This window comes from Mesoplodon mirus, assembly GCF_964341445.2.
Source record: "Mesoplodon mirus genome assembly, chromosome: 4".
NCBI lineage: Eukaryota > Metazoa > Chordata > Mammalia > Artiodactyla > Ziphiidae > Mesoplodon > Mesoplodon mirus.
In genome coordinates, this window is record NC_138979.1 from 115,195,031 (window position 1) to 115,210,633 (window position 15,603).

Genomic DNA, 15,603 nt, shown 5'->3' on the forward strand with positions numbered 1-15,603 from the left:
ATACATACAATATATAATTACAAAAATTGAGATTCTACTACAGGGAGATATTTATGTTGCTTTTAAAAAGCATTCTATTACACTGCATTTTCCTACATGATTCAATGTTTTGAAATACATTTTTAATAACTTCAAAATATTCAATCATATGAATTTATTATTTCAACTTTGTTCCATGGCTTGGAGTCTAGTTTTTCTACTACTGAAAATGCTGAGATTAAAATTTTTATTTATAAACTTCTGTGTATATCTCTGATGCTTTATTCAAGATGAATTTCTGGAAAGAGTTCACTTAATTGAAGGGAATCACCATGCCCTCAGAAGCGAGGAGTGGTATCAGCCACAGGCTCCTGTTGTGTCTGTCCCTGTCCCGCCCTTTTTCTCTCCTCCAGCCAGTCCCTCAACTGGCAAGAGTTGGAGGCCAAGCAGTCTCTAGGCCTTCATCTTCCTGCTGGTTCCGGAGCAGCCGTTTGTGGCTGTCGTTCGTGCAGAACTTGGGATGCTGTCCCTCCTCTTATCTGTTACATGTATTTGTTTTGCAGAAGTGAGTGAGTGACAGATGGTCTTCTCTGTGTCTCATATCAAAGCTCCACAGATGGTAGATCTTTTCTTATGGAGGTGGACTGTGAGGAGGGCCCAGTGCGGTGCCAAATGCATGTAAACTGGGGGTCCTCAACGGAGGGTGATTCCTGCCCAGCTCCCTCACCCCTCCCCAGCCATACCCCCAGGGGACCTATAGCAAAGCCTGGAGATGGTTTTGATTCACAAGTTGGTTGAGACGAGACTGTTGCTACTGACGTCTAGTGGGGAGAGGTCAGGGATGCTCTAAACATCCTACAATTCAAAATGTTCTTAGTGATTCTGAATATCCCTAAATATAAATCAGAGTTGGTGTTGAGTTGATGATGAAGGCAAGGAAGGATCTGGTGTAGTTTCTTCTTTATGTTGGAAATACGGGTCCTGCCTCTCCAGGGAATCCCTTTCTCTTCTTTCTTTCCCTATTTTTCTTCACCGTTTCCTCTCCGTCTCTGTCTCTCTCACACACACATCACACACCCACCCCTTTCAAGGCTTATGGAATACCTGACGCTGGGAGGAGAGAGCAGCAGAGAGAGGAGACACACACTCAGGTCTGGAAGTGGGGATTTATTGGGAATTATTGGGAATTCTGTGATCTGGAGGAGCCTTCCTGAGGCTTAGGGATGTGGTGGGACTTGAGCAGGAACCAGAGGTAGATCCAGAGTGAGTGGCACAGAGAACCTGCTCGGGTCCAGTTCCAGATTTCCCTTCAGGCTGGCCCAGGTTCCAGGTTAATTCTCTTTCAGGCCCTTATTGATCCAGAGCCAGTAATGGGAGATCCGGGTGAAGATGGCAGGGGGCTTTGCATCTGACTGTCCATAGGAGACAATGCCCTGGGCCACCCCAGCGCAGAGAAGAGGGCCCCCTGAGTCTCCCTGTGGGACAGAGAGGGAAAGGGAGAGAGAGAGAGGAAAGGTGAGCCAGGGAACCACCCACTCCTCCCCATGGACCAACTCTGAGTTGGTCAGACCAATTGGGTTAGCCAAAAAGTTCGTTCAGATCTTTCCATAACATCTTATGGCAAAACCCGAACGAACTTTTTGGCCAACCCAATAGCATCAGCGGCGGGAACCCTGGTTCCTCATGAGGTTCTATGTCTCTGTCTGATGCTGCTTCTTGCTTTCTTTCCTGGCACCCCATGACCCTGTGTAGCAGCCTGGGAGGGATAGTCAGAGACTGCCTGGGGCTGTGGGAGGATGATAGCACAGGGACAGTTCCAGCTCCTCAGTTCTATGATCTCAAACTTTGTCACTGGCTGACACTCTTCTGACTCCATCTCCTTCCAGGAGATGTCCGGACCCTGAACAGTGATTGTGGAGAAGACCCTAGTCTGAGGATCACCTTAAATGCAGATTTTGTCTTCTGGGGATTGCCCATGCACAGCGGGAGATTGTGGTCAAAAGTAGTGAAGTGTCTGCAGGTCTGGGGCTCCATGAGTCTCAGCTTCACCTCTTGCAGAGTGTTGGATCCCGGTCCCTGAACATTTGTTCTTCCCTAGCCAGCCACCTGGCACATTCTCCCGGGTGGGATGAAGTTGAATTGGGGTGGAAGGGGGAGTGTCCCCACGGCCAGGGTCAGATTGGCTTTCCCCTTCAGCTGTGAAGGAAACGAGGGCTGTCAGAGCTAGAAACGGGCTTGGGGGCAACTGGAGGCAATCAGGGAGGGATAGGGCAACTTGCTTCACATTACAGCCACTTCCAAGGGGGGAGTTGAGGGGCAGAGGCAGGTTGGGGAAATGTCAGGGCAATGGGACCTGAAGGAGAAGCGCTGGAGAACAGGAAGTGGAGAAGGGGAAGAAGAATTTCCACCTTCAGTAACATGATGTCATGGCGAACAATAGAGTCATTGTATTTTGGGTGAGGGAACTGTTTTATGACTTCAAGCTTCTGCCCTGTGTCTTCTTTCTTTTTTATGTTATGGGCTCCAAGGATGACCATTGTAGACCTTTGTGAGGGAGAAGAAGGACAAGGTAAAACAGTGACAGTGTGATTTTCTCCTGAGATATGCCCATTCTGAGAAAAGGGGACAGCGTCTCTCTCTCCCAGGGTCAGTGGTTTCTTCCCAGCCCCCTTTATCTGGGCCACTTGTGGTATTGGAGGGGCTCAGGTTTTACTCAGGGAAGAGCTTTCCCAGGGAACAGAGACAATTTCCAAGACCCTTGGGACTTGCTGGGGACTGAGCGGGCCGTGGAGGACCCAGGGGGCAGGATTGGCCTTTCCTAATCAGGGCCACAGCCCTTTGGAGCCAGAGGTGTCAGAGGGAAGGGGGAAATGCTGGTATCTCAGGTGGATGCAGTTCTCTGTTCCCCTTGGAAAGGATGGGTTCAGGTCCCTGGGAACTGAAGGCCAGTGTTCCTGAAAAGGACATAGAGGAAGTGGCCCAGAGAACTGGGTGGCACCCTGAAGAGTGAGTCCACATCTCTTGTGCTGGGGTCGGGGAGAGGGAGCTACTTTTAGAAGAGGGGTGCTGGCATGGGGTCTCCTTTCCTTTGAGGGGAGCTGAGCTCACAGTGACTGAGTGTCAGGGGAGCTATTCAATTATGAGACCGATTTCCTTAAGCCCAAGTCTTGCCTCTCCTTAAAGAGACCCAGACCCAGGAGCTCCCCCTCAGGCCCCCCAGGGGGTGTCCCTGGTTGCCCCTCTGGCTGTTTACCTCCCATTCAGAGATAAAGAGGATCCTGTTGTCTCACTTCCCTGCACCGTGAGCAGCCGTCAGGACAAAGTCCCTTCTTATCAGGAAACCACCACAGGCCACCAGCATATCCTGGGGAGTGACAAGTTCCAGGTGGGCCATGTAGGGGCAGGAGTGTGGCTTGCTCTCTGTGCCCCCGATGATGTCCCCTGGAACAGAGAACCCCAGGGCTTGAACACACAGAATGCACAAGCTGGGTTAAAGTTGGGAGAGGCTTCTATCGAATGCATCGTCCTCCTGTGATCTGCCCATCCTCCCTCTCTGGTGGCTCTGGTACCTGCTCTTCTTCCTCCAAGCACAGCAGCCAGCTCGGCCTCAGATGCCATGCCGTCGTGTTTCACCTCGGATTTCCCCCACTCCCATTCTGCACCTGCTCGACTCTTCTCTGTCACCATGCAGGACAAGCTCTCCAGGTTCCTGTCTCAACCGTCTCCATATCCCGTGAGTGCTCACAGATCGGCCAAATTACAAGGCCAGAAGGTGAAGGCAACACAGGACTTGAAGCACAGTGTCACGCGTTATATAAAGAGAAGACACCCTCTTCACCCTGCCTGCTCTGGGATTTCCCCTGATCAAAGTGGGGTTCCTCGTTCCTGGGAACTACCACAGGCTGCAGGGAATGGGTGGCCACAACCCCAGTGGAAACTTCACTCTGGGCTCTTGGGGAGAGATCTGGGGTTCTGTTTAAGAGTCAGCTACTTTCAGACTAAAATCTTATTTAGCCTTGATGCTGCAGCTTCCAGATGGAATGACCCAACACTCACCAGCTTCAGCTCTGGAACAGAGGAGGAAGAGCAGCAGGGGGAGAGGAAGATGTTGCATCTTCTCAGAGAGGCTGTCCAGGACAAGTGCCTCTTCTATTTTCCAGTCTTGGGTTTCTAACTCCCAGCAAGTGAAGGCAGGGCAGGACTGGTTACCACAGGAACTGCATGGTCACTTTTTCTTCTCTCATTCTGAGCTGGTTATCTTTCTAATCAGAAGCTTCCCCAGAGATGCCCTCTGTTTTGCTGGAGACAAGGTTGAGTCCTGAACTCCTGAGTCTTGGCTTCAGGGATGAGCTCTCAAGCCTGGTGTTTCATCTGTGGTGGGAGATGGAAGGATCATGTCTTTCCCAGGTAGGGAAGCTCATTAAAGCCCCATCAGAGACACGGGTGGGGGAAAGTCTTTACACTGCGCATTCAGAAAGCACATGCGCTTTTATGGCCATGACCCACAGTAGGAAATACATTTTGCAGAATGACCCAATGCATATACTATATTTATGTGTGAGTACATGAACATAAACTTACACACATGTGCATGAATCAAGAGTTTCAGGAAACAGTATTTATCCTTATGTGCAATGCTCTCCATTAGTTTCCACTCCATTCCATTCCATTTTATTCCACTCCATAGTAAAACATAAGCTGCACCCCACTTAAAGGATGATTACCTGCAATTTGAAAAAATACTGATGTGGATCTCTCTCTTCCTCCAAATCAAAACTTCACTGGAAGAAGAGAATGATCCAAGAAGATTAGATGCGGGAAGTGATCAAACCCTACAACTGGACTTTACATATCTTATCACAAGAGCAAAGGGGATTGGAATTAGCATTTTTTGAGGGAGTATGCATATCATTCATTGTCATAATCTTAGATATATTATTATTTTCATAACAACCCTGTGAAGTAGGTAGTATTATCTCAATTTTATGAATCTGTCTATCAAGGCTTACGGTTCAGAATCAGACTTTCCTCATTTCAAATGAAGGGCCCTTTCTGTTCTACCACCAAAGACAAATAGAGAAACAGAGTCCTGCTAATGGGAATGTAGATATAGAAGGATGCTTTGCTCCTGGGGTGCTGGGGTTTCCTACTCTCACATTAGGAATCAAGCTTGTTTGATTGAAATAGAATATACACAGATGTCAGTATCTGAGGTTTGACTCTTTTTTTTTTCCCACCACAACCACGGGAATTACCATTACTGTCACTTTACAAATGTAGAATTGAGAGTCAGACACATTAACATGATCCATATCACACAACTCGTAGCTCTCATAACTGGGTTTCAGGCACAGCTGTTGTTTTCCCCAGACTTCAAGAAGCAGCGAGTCCAGGGAAGAGTGGGATAACTTGGTGGAGTGTCATTTCTCTTGGAAATTTATAGGGTATTTAGTTCAGAGATGGGGAAGCACAGGGGATAAATACTTTCCCCAAATCATTCTATCATGCCCTTGGTCTCATCTTGGGCTTGTGACTGAGGTGATCCATTCCTTAGTATGTACTGGCTGGGTGCTCTGTTGCCCTCAGCTCTGACCATCTCTAGAGTGCAACATTTACACATATTCCCAACGTCTGAGGAGTCTCTGCACCAATTCTTTCACTCTCTAGAGTTTCCAGATAAAGAGTGCCAGTTGAATTTATATTTCAGATGAACAAGAAATCATTTTTCAGTACACGTATGTCCCAATATTGAATGGGACATACTTATAATAAAATAAGCTGTTGTCTCTCTAATATTCGACTTTAATTGTGGGTCCTGTATTCTTATTTGCTGAAGCTGTCAATATTACTCTGGCATCAGCAGAACAGAGGAGAATCTGGATGTGGAAAAGTTCTCTTCTGTAGCCATGCACCCCATAGACCAAAAAGCGGAGGTGTAAACAAATGAAGGGTTCCTGTTTTTCACTCATGCAATTAGAAATCGAGAGGTAGGTAGTCCAGGCCTAGTCAGATAGCTTCATAGCATCATTAAGGTTCAGGTCCACCTATACTCAAGTTTTGTTTCACCTGCACTGGCTGAGGGCAAGGGAATGGAAAAGATATAGCTTCAGAAATGAAGTCTGCACTATTCGCCCATATCTTCTTCTTGCTCTGTCCTGGTTGTTTTTGCATACTTTAACAGATTTCCTTTTTCTCTCTCCTCTGTCATCCTTCTACTATTTTATATGTCGTATGTTGTTGGTGGTGAACTTTACATTTAGTCTATGGTTTAGGGATATCAGTTTGGGAGTGTGACTAAGTTAGAGGTGGAATGGCTATCACCTAGAGATCCTGAACTTGGAATTGAAAGTGGTAACTTATGAGACTGGGTCGTTTCAGCCCTAAGGAGAGTTAAGCCTCATTTTCCTTTGTACCAAAGATAGTGAAAATTATGTTCAATGGGATAATTTTTGTTTTTAGGAGGATTAGGTATGAAGAAATAGTGCACATTCATGTTGCGCAGCCAGTGATGGATTGTAGTGGACATTTAGCATGTACGTGGTGGATCCTTAGTGTCTTTTGAACACCTTTCCTGTATTAGAGGAATTCCCAGTTATGATTCTTGCCTTCCTAAGATAGAATCCACAACCTCCTTCCTCAGATTCTTTTGCATCTAGGGCCCAATCATGTGACCGAGACTCTGCCAATCAGATGAATGGGTATAAAATTTGATTTAGAAGGGGGTAACAGGAGGGAGGAGACATCGTGTGGGATTAACTTTTTGAGTGAGGGTGAGTGGTAGAAAGTCTGGCTTGGGGGGAAGAATTAGTTATGGTTCAGTTGTCTGGTGTTTCCTACAATGCCTGGGTCAAGCCAACAGTCCTGTGGTGGAGTTGGGACGTTGTTTCTGGCTAGGTAGCCTCCAAATCCAATTCTACAACATCTTAGGAAGCAGATATTGACTCTATAGAAGGGAGACTTTACTAATAATGAACTGTTACAACAGGGATGTGTGGTCAGGGGAGGTAATTTCCCCACTGATGGAGATACTCAAGTAGAGGTTGGATGGAGTTTTGTTGAAGATTCACACTTAGTGGAAAGCAAAGAGTGGACCTGATGTAAAAGCAATGGCATTTTAATTATGGCAGTGATTCTTCAGCTACTAAATGCAGAGGGATCATCCCTTCTCTGAATTCCTGAAACATTTATTATCTGTGCTGTTATTCACTTTGTCATTTAAGCCATGAGGCTGGCTTTGCAGTTAGACGGGGTGAGCTTGAATCTTGCTTCTGCCACGTAACGATCTATTGACCTTAGGAGAGTTCCTTAGGTTCTCAGTCTTAGTTACTGCATCTGTAAAATACGAAGAATGATATGAAGCAGGTTTTTTTTTTTTTTTTTTTTTGAGAATTAAATGTGGTGCTAAATATAAAATGCCACATGGTTGGTCCTTAATAAATGCTGGTTTGTTCTTTTAATGGTGTCATACCTTGTGCTGCCATATAACCTTTTGATGCATATATGATGCATATGTCCTCAGTGAGGCTGTATATTTATTTGTGTAAAGAATAAATATTATACTTCATTTGAATTCCCCTAAACACCTTACAGATTAGTCAGATTTACAGACGTCAGTTACGGTATGTTTTGCACAGCATCTTGTTTCTATTCATTCAACTTCGGGCTGCCAGGTTGTTTCTTAACCTTGTTCTTTGAGTAATGGCTTGTCTTTTTCAATTGAGCACATCTCTTAAAAGTGGTTTTACCCTTAATTTGCCATGTAGGGATTTAACACCTATAAAGTTTCATATATGTTGAAGTCTCTTTTAAGAAATACAACGCATAAAGGAAAATGGGCAGGGGCTTGTGCCACCTTGCATTAGATTGAGACAGCAATGCAGTGGAGCCGGAACAGCACATGGGCTGCATTTTCCTGAAGCGGACTGGAGCTCACTCTGTGCTTTCCCTTACAATAAGCTCTATATGCTTCTGTAGTTGATGTTTCCAAATGAGTATGTTTTCCTAAATTTAAAGTCTAAATTTAACAGCTTACATTCAACATCTGTAAATAATTTGCAAGGATATAAGCTGATTCGTTTTACGATATTCTTTTTTCTTTCCCTTTGGACTTTCTTTTATTATGCTAAAATAGTGGTACTTTTAGGATTTACATGATTGTACTCTCCAATACAAAGTATGCAGTGTGTTAAAGTATACAGTACACCATTTTCATACATGTACAGCATTGGTGGATGAAAAATGTCTCTTAGCAGTAATACTGGATTGTAGCCTGTGGTTTTATCAGCTGCATACTCTAGGACTATTATATAAGTAAAAATCTCTCTTGTGATACTGGAAAGTGATTAGAATGTGCAAACTGATGTAGTAGCTTTCATCCGCTTCTTAAAGGGTGCCACCACGGAAAGTCCATTTAAGATGTTGGTAGGTTTAACAAAGTTGGAATGCTGGCACTTTTGAATTGAGCAACAGTTCTTCAGACCTGGCTCAGAGCTACAATGCATTTAGTATATTAAAGCAGCTCACATGAGGACTTTTTGCCGGCCTTCCCGGGCACTGGAGTTTTTCTGTTAATTGGCTGCACTAGGTCATAAAAGATCTCATTAACATTTATGTTTGATTTTGCAGAGGATTCTAAGAATGCACAGTTGTTCCATTGTCTTGCTAAATTTTGACCTTGTTCCTTTCCTACAACTCTTTCATCTTCCACGTCACACTTATTACCAACCAGAATCATTGGAACATCATCAGTGTCTTTAACTCGAAGAATCTGTTCTCTCAGATCTTGTAAATCATTAAATGTGGACGGACTGTGCTGTGATGGAATAAACTAATGCAAAGCCTCGTGCGTTTTTCAATCCCTCATTGCTGTAAATTGTTCCGTTCCTGTAGTATCCAAGATTTCAAGCATACGCTGTTGTGCATCTACTTCAACTTGCTTTCTATAAGAATCTTCTATCGTAGGATCATATTTTTCAACAAAAATTCCTTGAACAAATTGTACAGTCAGAGCAGATTTTCCAACTCCTCCTGAGCCAAGAACGACTAGCTTATACTCACACATGGTGCAAACTTGTAAAATCTAGTACCTCTTGCGCTGTCACCGGGTCCCCGCAGCCAGCGTCGCCTCGTGCTCCCTCCGGGTCGCTGCTACCAGCCCCACTGCGGTCCTGCCGCTACCCGCTGGCGCCGCTCCTGCTGGCTTACACGCCTGACTCTGGGCGAGGTTTGGCGGTGTTGCCTTGACATCAAGCGTTCAGCCTCGGGGCGCGCGGGTGCGGCCGTTTTACTGTATTCTTGCTTTAACTCCTAACACACTAGTTCCTTTTAGAATTCCTGCACTCTGCACATTATTTTTTTTTTTTAAGTAGACAGAGTATCCAGGAGAATGATGAATAGAGAGGTCCTCTGAGATGGCCCCAAGTTTTGGATCGGGAGGAAGATAGGTCATGCTTGTGTGTCCTTATTTCTGTCCCAGCCTCTTCAGCAAGAGACCCCCAAATCATGCTTTTTTGGAGTTGCTTTCTGATATTTCTCTTTTCCATTCACCATTCCTGCAATAGGCTCTTATTTGTGGAGGGAAAGTCAGAGGGTGCCTCTTCTCTTGAGTTTGGGCAAAGATCTTTTACCTGGACAGTTTCTCCTATAGACTCTGTGATGCTATCACTCCCTTAATGTTCTCACCGTCAGTCAGACAGGCCCACTTCATGGGCCATCACCTTCTGCATCTCAGAATTAACACTGTAGCTATGATGATCTTATCTTCTTTTTTTTTTTTTTTTTTTTTTTTGCGGTATGCGGGCCTCTCACTGTTGTGGCCTCTCCCGTTGCGGAGCACAGGCTCCGGACGCGCAGGCCCAGCGGCCATGGCTCACGGGCCCAGCCGCTCCGCGGCATGTGGGATCCTCCCAGACCGGGGCACGAACCCGTATCCCCTGCATCGGCAGGCGGACTCTCAACCACTGCGCCACCAGGGAGGCCCCTGATCTTATCTTTTTTGCATGGGCTGTAGGGGAGACTGGTGAGGCAACAACTGTTACTTCCAATCCAGGAATCCACATGATTTTTAAAAATCTATTGTTGCCAGTGGTAGAATCAGCACTTTCAGGTTCAGTGCTGCTCATCACAGTCTACACCCCTGCTTTTCGCGGGTCAAACTATCAGGGAATAGTTCCTGGATTGGGAGAGACTTGTCTTCTAGATGGTCCTAGAATGGCCTGTTATTCTCCTTCTACTGGGATGGTTGTACTATGTTGAGGCCTTATAAGGATGTCTCCTTTGTCTAGTCATTTCTCCACATCCTACATTCTTGGTTGCAAGGATATTCTTTTGTTTCTAGAATGGCAAATGCTGCCCAGCTGCAGATATGATTTTGGTAGGCAGTTGGGAAAGTGTGAAGGGGCAAGTTATGTGAGACTAATGAGACAGATAGTGTACATTTTCCACAGTCAAAGGGTTGGGCCAACCCTCCAGGTGTCATTTAGGGATTTTTTCAGTAGAGCTCTGTCTAACCACATTTGGGGAAGGGTAGAGGGAGGAAATCAGGACCACGGACAGCGTTAATGCTTCTTTTCCTGGGGACCAAAGCCAGGTTGTTCAGAGAGAAAAGAAAATGAATGGGTTGGCATCTGGAGGAGGTGTGGTGGGTGGTCAGGGGGGGATGTATACATAACCTTATATCTCAATTGTATATTACTGTGAATTACCGCTAGGAAGATCTCTCTCTGAATCTCTCTCTCTCCCCCTCTTCCTTTCTTTCTTCCTCTCTCTTTTACTCTCCCTCTCTCTCCTTCCTTCCATTACTTCCTTTCTCCATCCTCAACCTGAAGTTCTTTTACAGAAGGGTTGAGTGTAGGGAGATGTGACTATAAAAGAATAGCGTGAGGGAGTTTGGGGAGGTGATGAGACTGTTGAGTATTTCAATATTGGTGGTGGTTACATGAATCTATATGTGTGTTAAAATTCATAGCACTGTATACCAAAAGAAGTCATGATGATTTAAAAATAAAAAATTTCGGGCTTCCCTGGTGGTGCAGTGGTTGAGAGTCCTCCTGCCGATGCACGGGACACGGGTTCGTGCCCCAGTCCGGGAAGATCCCACATGTCGCAGAGCGGCTAGGCCTGTGAGCCATGGCCGCTGAGCCTGAGCGTCCGGAGCCTGTGCTCCGCAACGGGAGAGGCCTGCGTACCACAAAATAAATAAATAAATAAAAATAAAAAATTTCTTTCCATAGTTCACTGTCACCACTGTTCCTCAGATGAGGAAACTGGGCTTAAAGAGGCACAAAGTCAGAAAATGGGAGAGCATGGATTCAAACACAGGCTCATCTAATTTTAAAGTTCAAAATCTGCACTCTTTTTTTTGGCGGGGGAGCTGTGTTGGGTCTTCGTTGCTGCACGCGGGCTTTCTCTAGTTGTGGCGAGCAGGGGCTACTCTTGGTTGCAGTGCACGGGCTTCTCATTGCAGTGGCTTCTCTTGTTGCGGAGCACAGGCTCTAGGCGCATGGGCTTTAGTAGTTTCAGCACGTGGGCTTCTGTAGTGTGGCATGCGGGCTCAGTAGTTGCGGCACGCGGGCTCAGTAGTTGTGGTGCATGGGCTTAGCAGTTGTGGCTCGTGTGCTCTAGAGCGCAGTCTCAGTAGTTGTTTCACACGGGCTTAGTTGCTCCATGGCATGTGGGATCTTCCTGGACCAGGGATAGAACCCGTGTCCCCTGCATTGGCAGGTGGATTCTTAACCACTGTGCCACCAGGGAAGTCCAAAATGTTTGCACTCTTGATTGCTGCATGCCTTGAATGTTCAAATGAATAGTCCAGAAAGCATAGGCAGGATCTGTTATCCGTCACTATAGTTTTGCCTTTTTGGGAATGCTATATAAATGGAATCATACAATGTGTGACTTACTGAGGCTGGCTTCTTAAACTCCACTTAATGTTCTTAACTCAACATAATGCCTTCTTAAAGTCAACATAATGCCTTTAAGGTTCATCCAAGTTGTTGCATGAGCAATAGTTTGCTTCTGTTTATTGCCAAGTAGTATTGCATTGTATGCATGCATCACAGGTTGTTTATCCATTCACCTGTTGAAAGACATTTGGTTTGTTTCCAGATTTTTATAATTATGAATAGAGCTTCTATTAACATTTGTGTACAGGTTTTAGCGTGAACTTAAGTTTTCATTTCTAGAAGGTAAACATCTAGGGGTAGGATTCTAGGTCGTATAATAAGTGTATATTTAATTTTGTAAGAAACTGCTAAATTATTTTCTAAAGTGACTGTATTTTGCATTTCCCCCAGCAATGTATGAGAGTTCTAGTTGGTCTGCATCCATGCAAGCCCTTGGTACTTTTGGTACTTTTATTTTTAGCCATTCTAACAGATGTGTAGTGGTATTTCATTGTGTTTTTAATTTGCATTTCCCTAATGACTAATGAAGTTGACATCTTTTCATGTGCTTATTTTCCACCTGTAAATCCTCCTTGGTGAAGTGTCTATGTCTTTTGCCCATATTTTAATGGAGTTGGGTTTGTCAGTACTTAATATATTCTGGATACAAGTAATTTGTCAGCTTTGTGATTTGTAAATCACACCCAGGGGTCTTTCCTGACTCACTCTGAGGCAAGTTTCCAGCAGGGTGGCAGTTTCTTACAGGGAAAGGTCTTAGAGATGGAGCAGCCCATGGGGTGGGCTCAGGAGCAGGGAGCAGTGGATTATGAGGACAAGGCAAGAGTAAAGTCCTGGGCCTGTTATTCTAATTACAGTAAAAAAAAATTTTTTTTTCTCAAACAAGCTGGAGTTACACCCTATAAATGTGTTTTTGGACGCGCAGGCCCAGCGGCCATGGCTCACGGGCCCAGCCGCTCCGCGGCATGTGGGATCTTCCCGGACCGGGGCACGAACTCGTGTCCCCTGCATCGGCAGGCGGACTCTCAACCACTGCGCCACCAGGGAAGCCCTATAAATGTGGTTTTAGTGACCTCTTCACCCCACTCATCATAGATTCTTTCCCTGATGATGTTTGAATGGCAAAGCTTTTTATGAATTTAAAGCCTACTCAATATAAATCACTTATTAAAATAAATAGCAATTTTTGGAGAAAACCTTAAATTCCCAGAACTCTGCCCTGACTCCCATATAAGACTCCAAAAGTCACTATAACAAAGTACCACAAACGAGATGACTTAAAACAACAGAAATTTATCCTCTCACAGTTCTGGCGGCTAGTCTGAGATCAAGGTGTTGGCAGGATTGGTTCCTCTGAGGGCTGTGATGAAGAATCTGTCCCACACCTCTCCCATATATTTTCTTTACACCTGTCAATCCTTGGTATTCCTTGGCTTATAGATGCATCACTCAATCCCTGCCTCTGTCTTCACATGGCCTTCTCCTCGTGTGTCTCTCTCCTCTTCTCTTTTTTTTTTGGCTGTGCCATGCAGCTGTGGGGTCTTAGTTCCCTGACCAGGGATTGAACCCAGGCCCTTGGCAGTGTAAGTGCTGAGTTCTAACCACTGGACAGCCAGGGAATTCCCTCTTTCCTCTTCTTTTTAAAAAAAAATTAATTAACTAATTTGGCTGCATCAGGTCTTTGTTTCGGCGCGTGGGATCTTCATTGAGGTACGTGGGCTTCTCTAGTTGCGGCGTGTGGGCTCCATAGCACAGGGGCTCAGTAGTTGCGACACGTGGGCTTAGTTGCCCTGTGGCATGTGGGATCTTAGTTCCCTGACCAGGGATCAAATCCACGTCCCCTGCATTGGAAGGCGGATTCTTTTTTTTTTTTTTTCTTTTTTTTTTTTTTTTTGCGGTACGCGAGTCTCTCACTGCTGTGGCCTCTCCCGTTGCGGAGCACAGGCTCCGGATGCGCAGGCTCAGCGGCCATGGCTCACGGGCCCAGCCGCTCCACGGCATGTGGGATCTTCCTGGACCGGGGCACAAACCCATGTCCTCTGAATCGGCAGGCGGACTCTCAACCACTGTGCCAACAGGGAAGCCCTGGAAGGCAGATTCTTAACCACTGGACCACCAGGGAAGTCCCCCCTCTCCTCTTCTTATAAGGACAGCTATATGGATTAAGGGCACATCCTACTCCAGTGTGACCTCATCTTAAGTAATTACATTTGCAATGACTCTATTTCCATATAAGGTCACATTCTGTGGTACTGGGGGTTAGGACTTCATTATATAGTTTCTAAAGGATGCAGTACAACCATAACTATTCCTTCATTATACCCACATGCCAAGCCACTACACAGGATATGACTATGTGAGGGTAAAAGTTGTCAGAGGAACTGTGGGTGTGGGAGGCACAATCACCAGGTTCCTGGGGAAGGGATGAACATTGGGGTGGGGTGGGAAGAGCAGATATTTTCCCGTTGGGTTTTATGACCTCGGCCCTGACAACTGTGACCCCAGGAGGAACTGGCTCTGTAGCACTTCCCTATGTGCTGGCATCAGCTGTACAGAGGCCCTCTTCCCATGAGTTTGAGCAAAGCCCTCTTATCTAGACCGTTTCTCCTTCTGACCCTGTGATGCTGAGACTCTCTTATTGCTCTCAGTGTTGGTTAGGCGGGCTCACTCCTTGGACCCTATCCTCTGCATCACAGAATAAACACTGTAGTGATGCTGATGTGCTTATCTTTTTTGGGGAGGCTGGGCCAGCAACTGCTATTTCCATGTCAGGGGTCCATGTGATGCTTGTTTGGTCTGCAAACAAGCTAGGCCAAGCTAGAGTCAGTGCCTGTCAACCCCTTGGGGTCCAGTTCATCCTGTGGGTTCAGTCCAGCTCCTTGCAGTCTCCACCAGCCCTACCACTTCTTGGGGGCCAGGCTGGCAGGGTAGGCTGATTGTTCTCCCCATGTCTCCAGTTGTCCAGCTTCCTGGAAAGAAGGGATGCCCTGTGGATGTGCTGTCCTCAGGGTCTGGGGGTCAGCAGTGGGTGGGGCCCAAGCTACAGCTCAGTATATGTGCTGGTTTCCCAAGCAAACATTACCCATAGAGCTTCTGCTCCTTGTATTTCACATTTAAAAACTCTTATTTAATTACACAAATATAAAACAAGAGTTAGGGCGTAAAAATTGTTTATTACCATTCCAGCATAAGTTCTTTCATGTCTGAGATCCTGCCAAGTTTTTTCTTTTTAAAAAAAATTTGTGTACATGTATCTGTTTTCCACATAGGGTTAGTGTTTATAATCAGATGTTTATGTTTATCACGATTTCTTTATCTTACATCTACATTGATCAGTGGCAGAGCTGGAAGCCCAGATCTGTGGGCTGACAGGCAGTGGGGAAGATGGAGCTATGGGTCCCTGGTCTGGGCCAGGAGTAGCAGCTCCTTCTTGCACAGGCCAGGCCTATCTTCTTAGGCCTCTTCGGGACCATGGTGGAACCTGTATGAGGGCCCTTTAATGGCAGGCTTCTGAGAGTTAGCTGGAGTTTATGCTCCATTTGCCTTGTATTCGGGTATGTATGGCTGTGAGCGCATTCATCCATCTCAGATGCTGGCGGGTACGGCATTCAGAGCATTGCAGTTCACTTGCAGGAGGAAATTTTGGAGAACGTGACCTAACTCAGATTTCTCTTTTGGAAGACTGGAGACACCGTGTCATTTCCAAAGGAAGATGACAGTTGAA

At 45.8% G+C, this 15,603-nt stretch overlaps 1 protein-coding gene and 1 pseudogene across 2 annotated transcripts; both read right to left on the minus strand.

Moving 5' to 3' along the window:
- Window positions 1-1,310: 1,310 nt before the first annotated feature.
- Window positions 1,311-4,093, minus strand: CMA1 (chymase 1; the record flags this gene model as incomplete). Its single annotated transcript, XM_082617321.1, is given in 6 exon segments — window positions 1,311-1,454; window positions 1,921-2,073; window positions 2,077-2,175; window positions 2,388-2,523; window positions 3,270-3,420; window positions 4,036-4,093. Coding segments are annotated over 6 exon segments (741 nt in total).
- A 3,992-nt stretch (window positions 4,094-8,085) lies between these two features.
- LOC309802083 (ras-related protein Rap-1b-like) lies at window positions 8,086-9,456 on the minus strand (annotated as a pseudogene). The gene has a single exon. The product of its transcript is annotated as a ras-related protein Rap-1b-like (transcript).
- Between the last annotated feature and the right edge of the window lie 6,147 nt (window positions 9,457-15,603).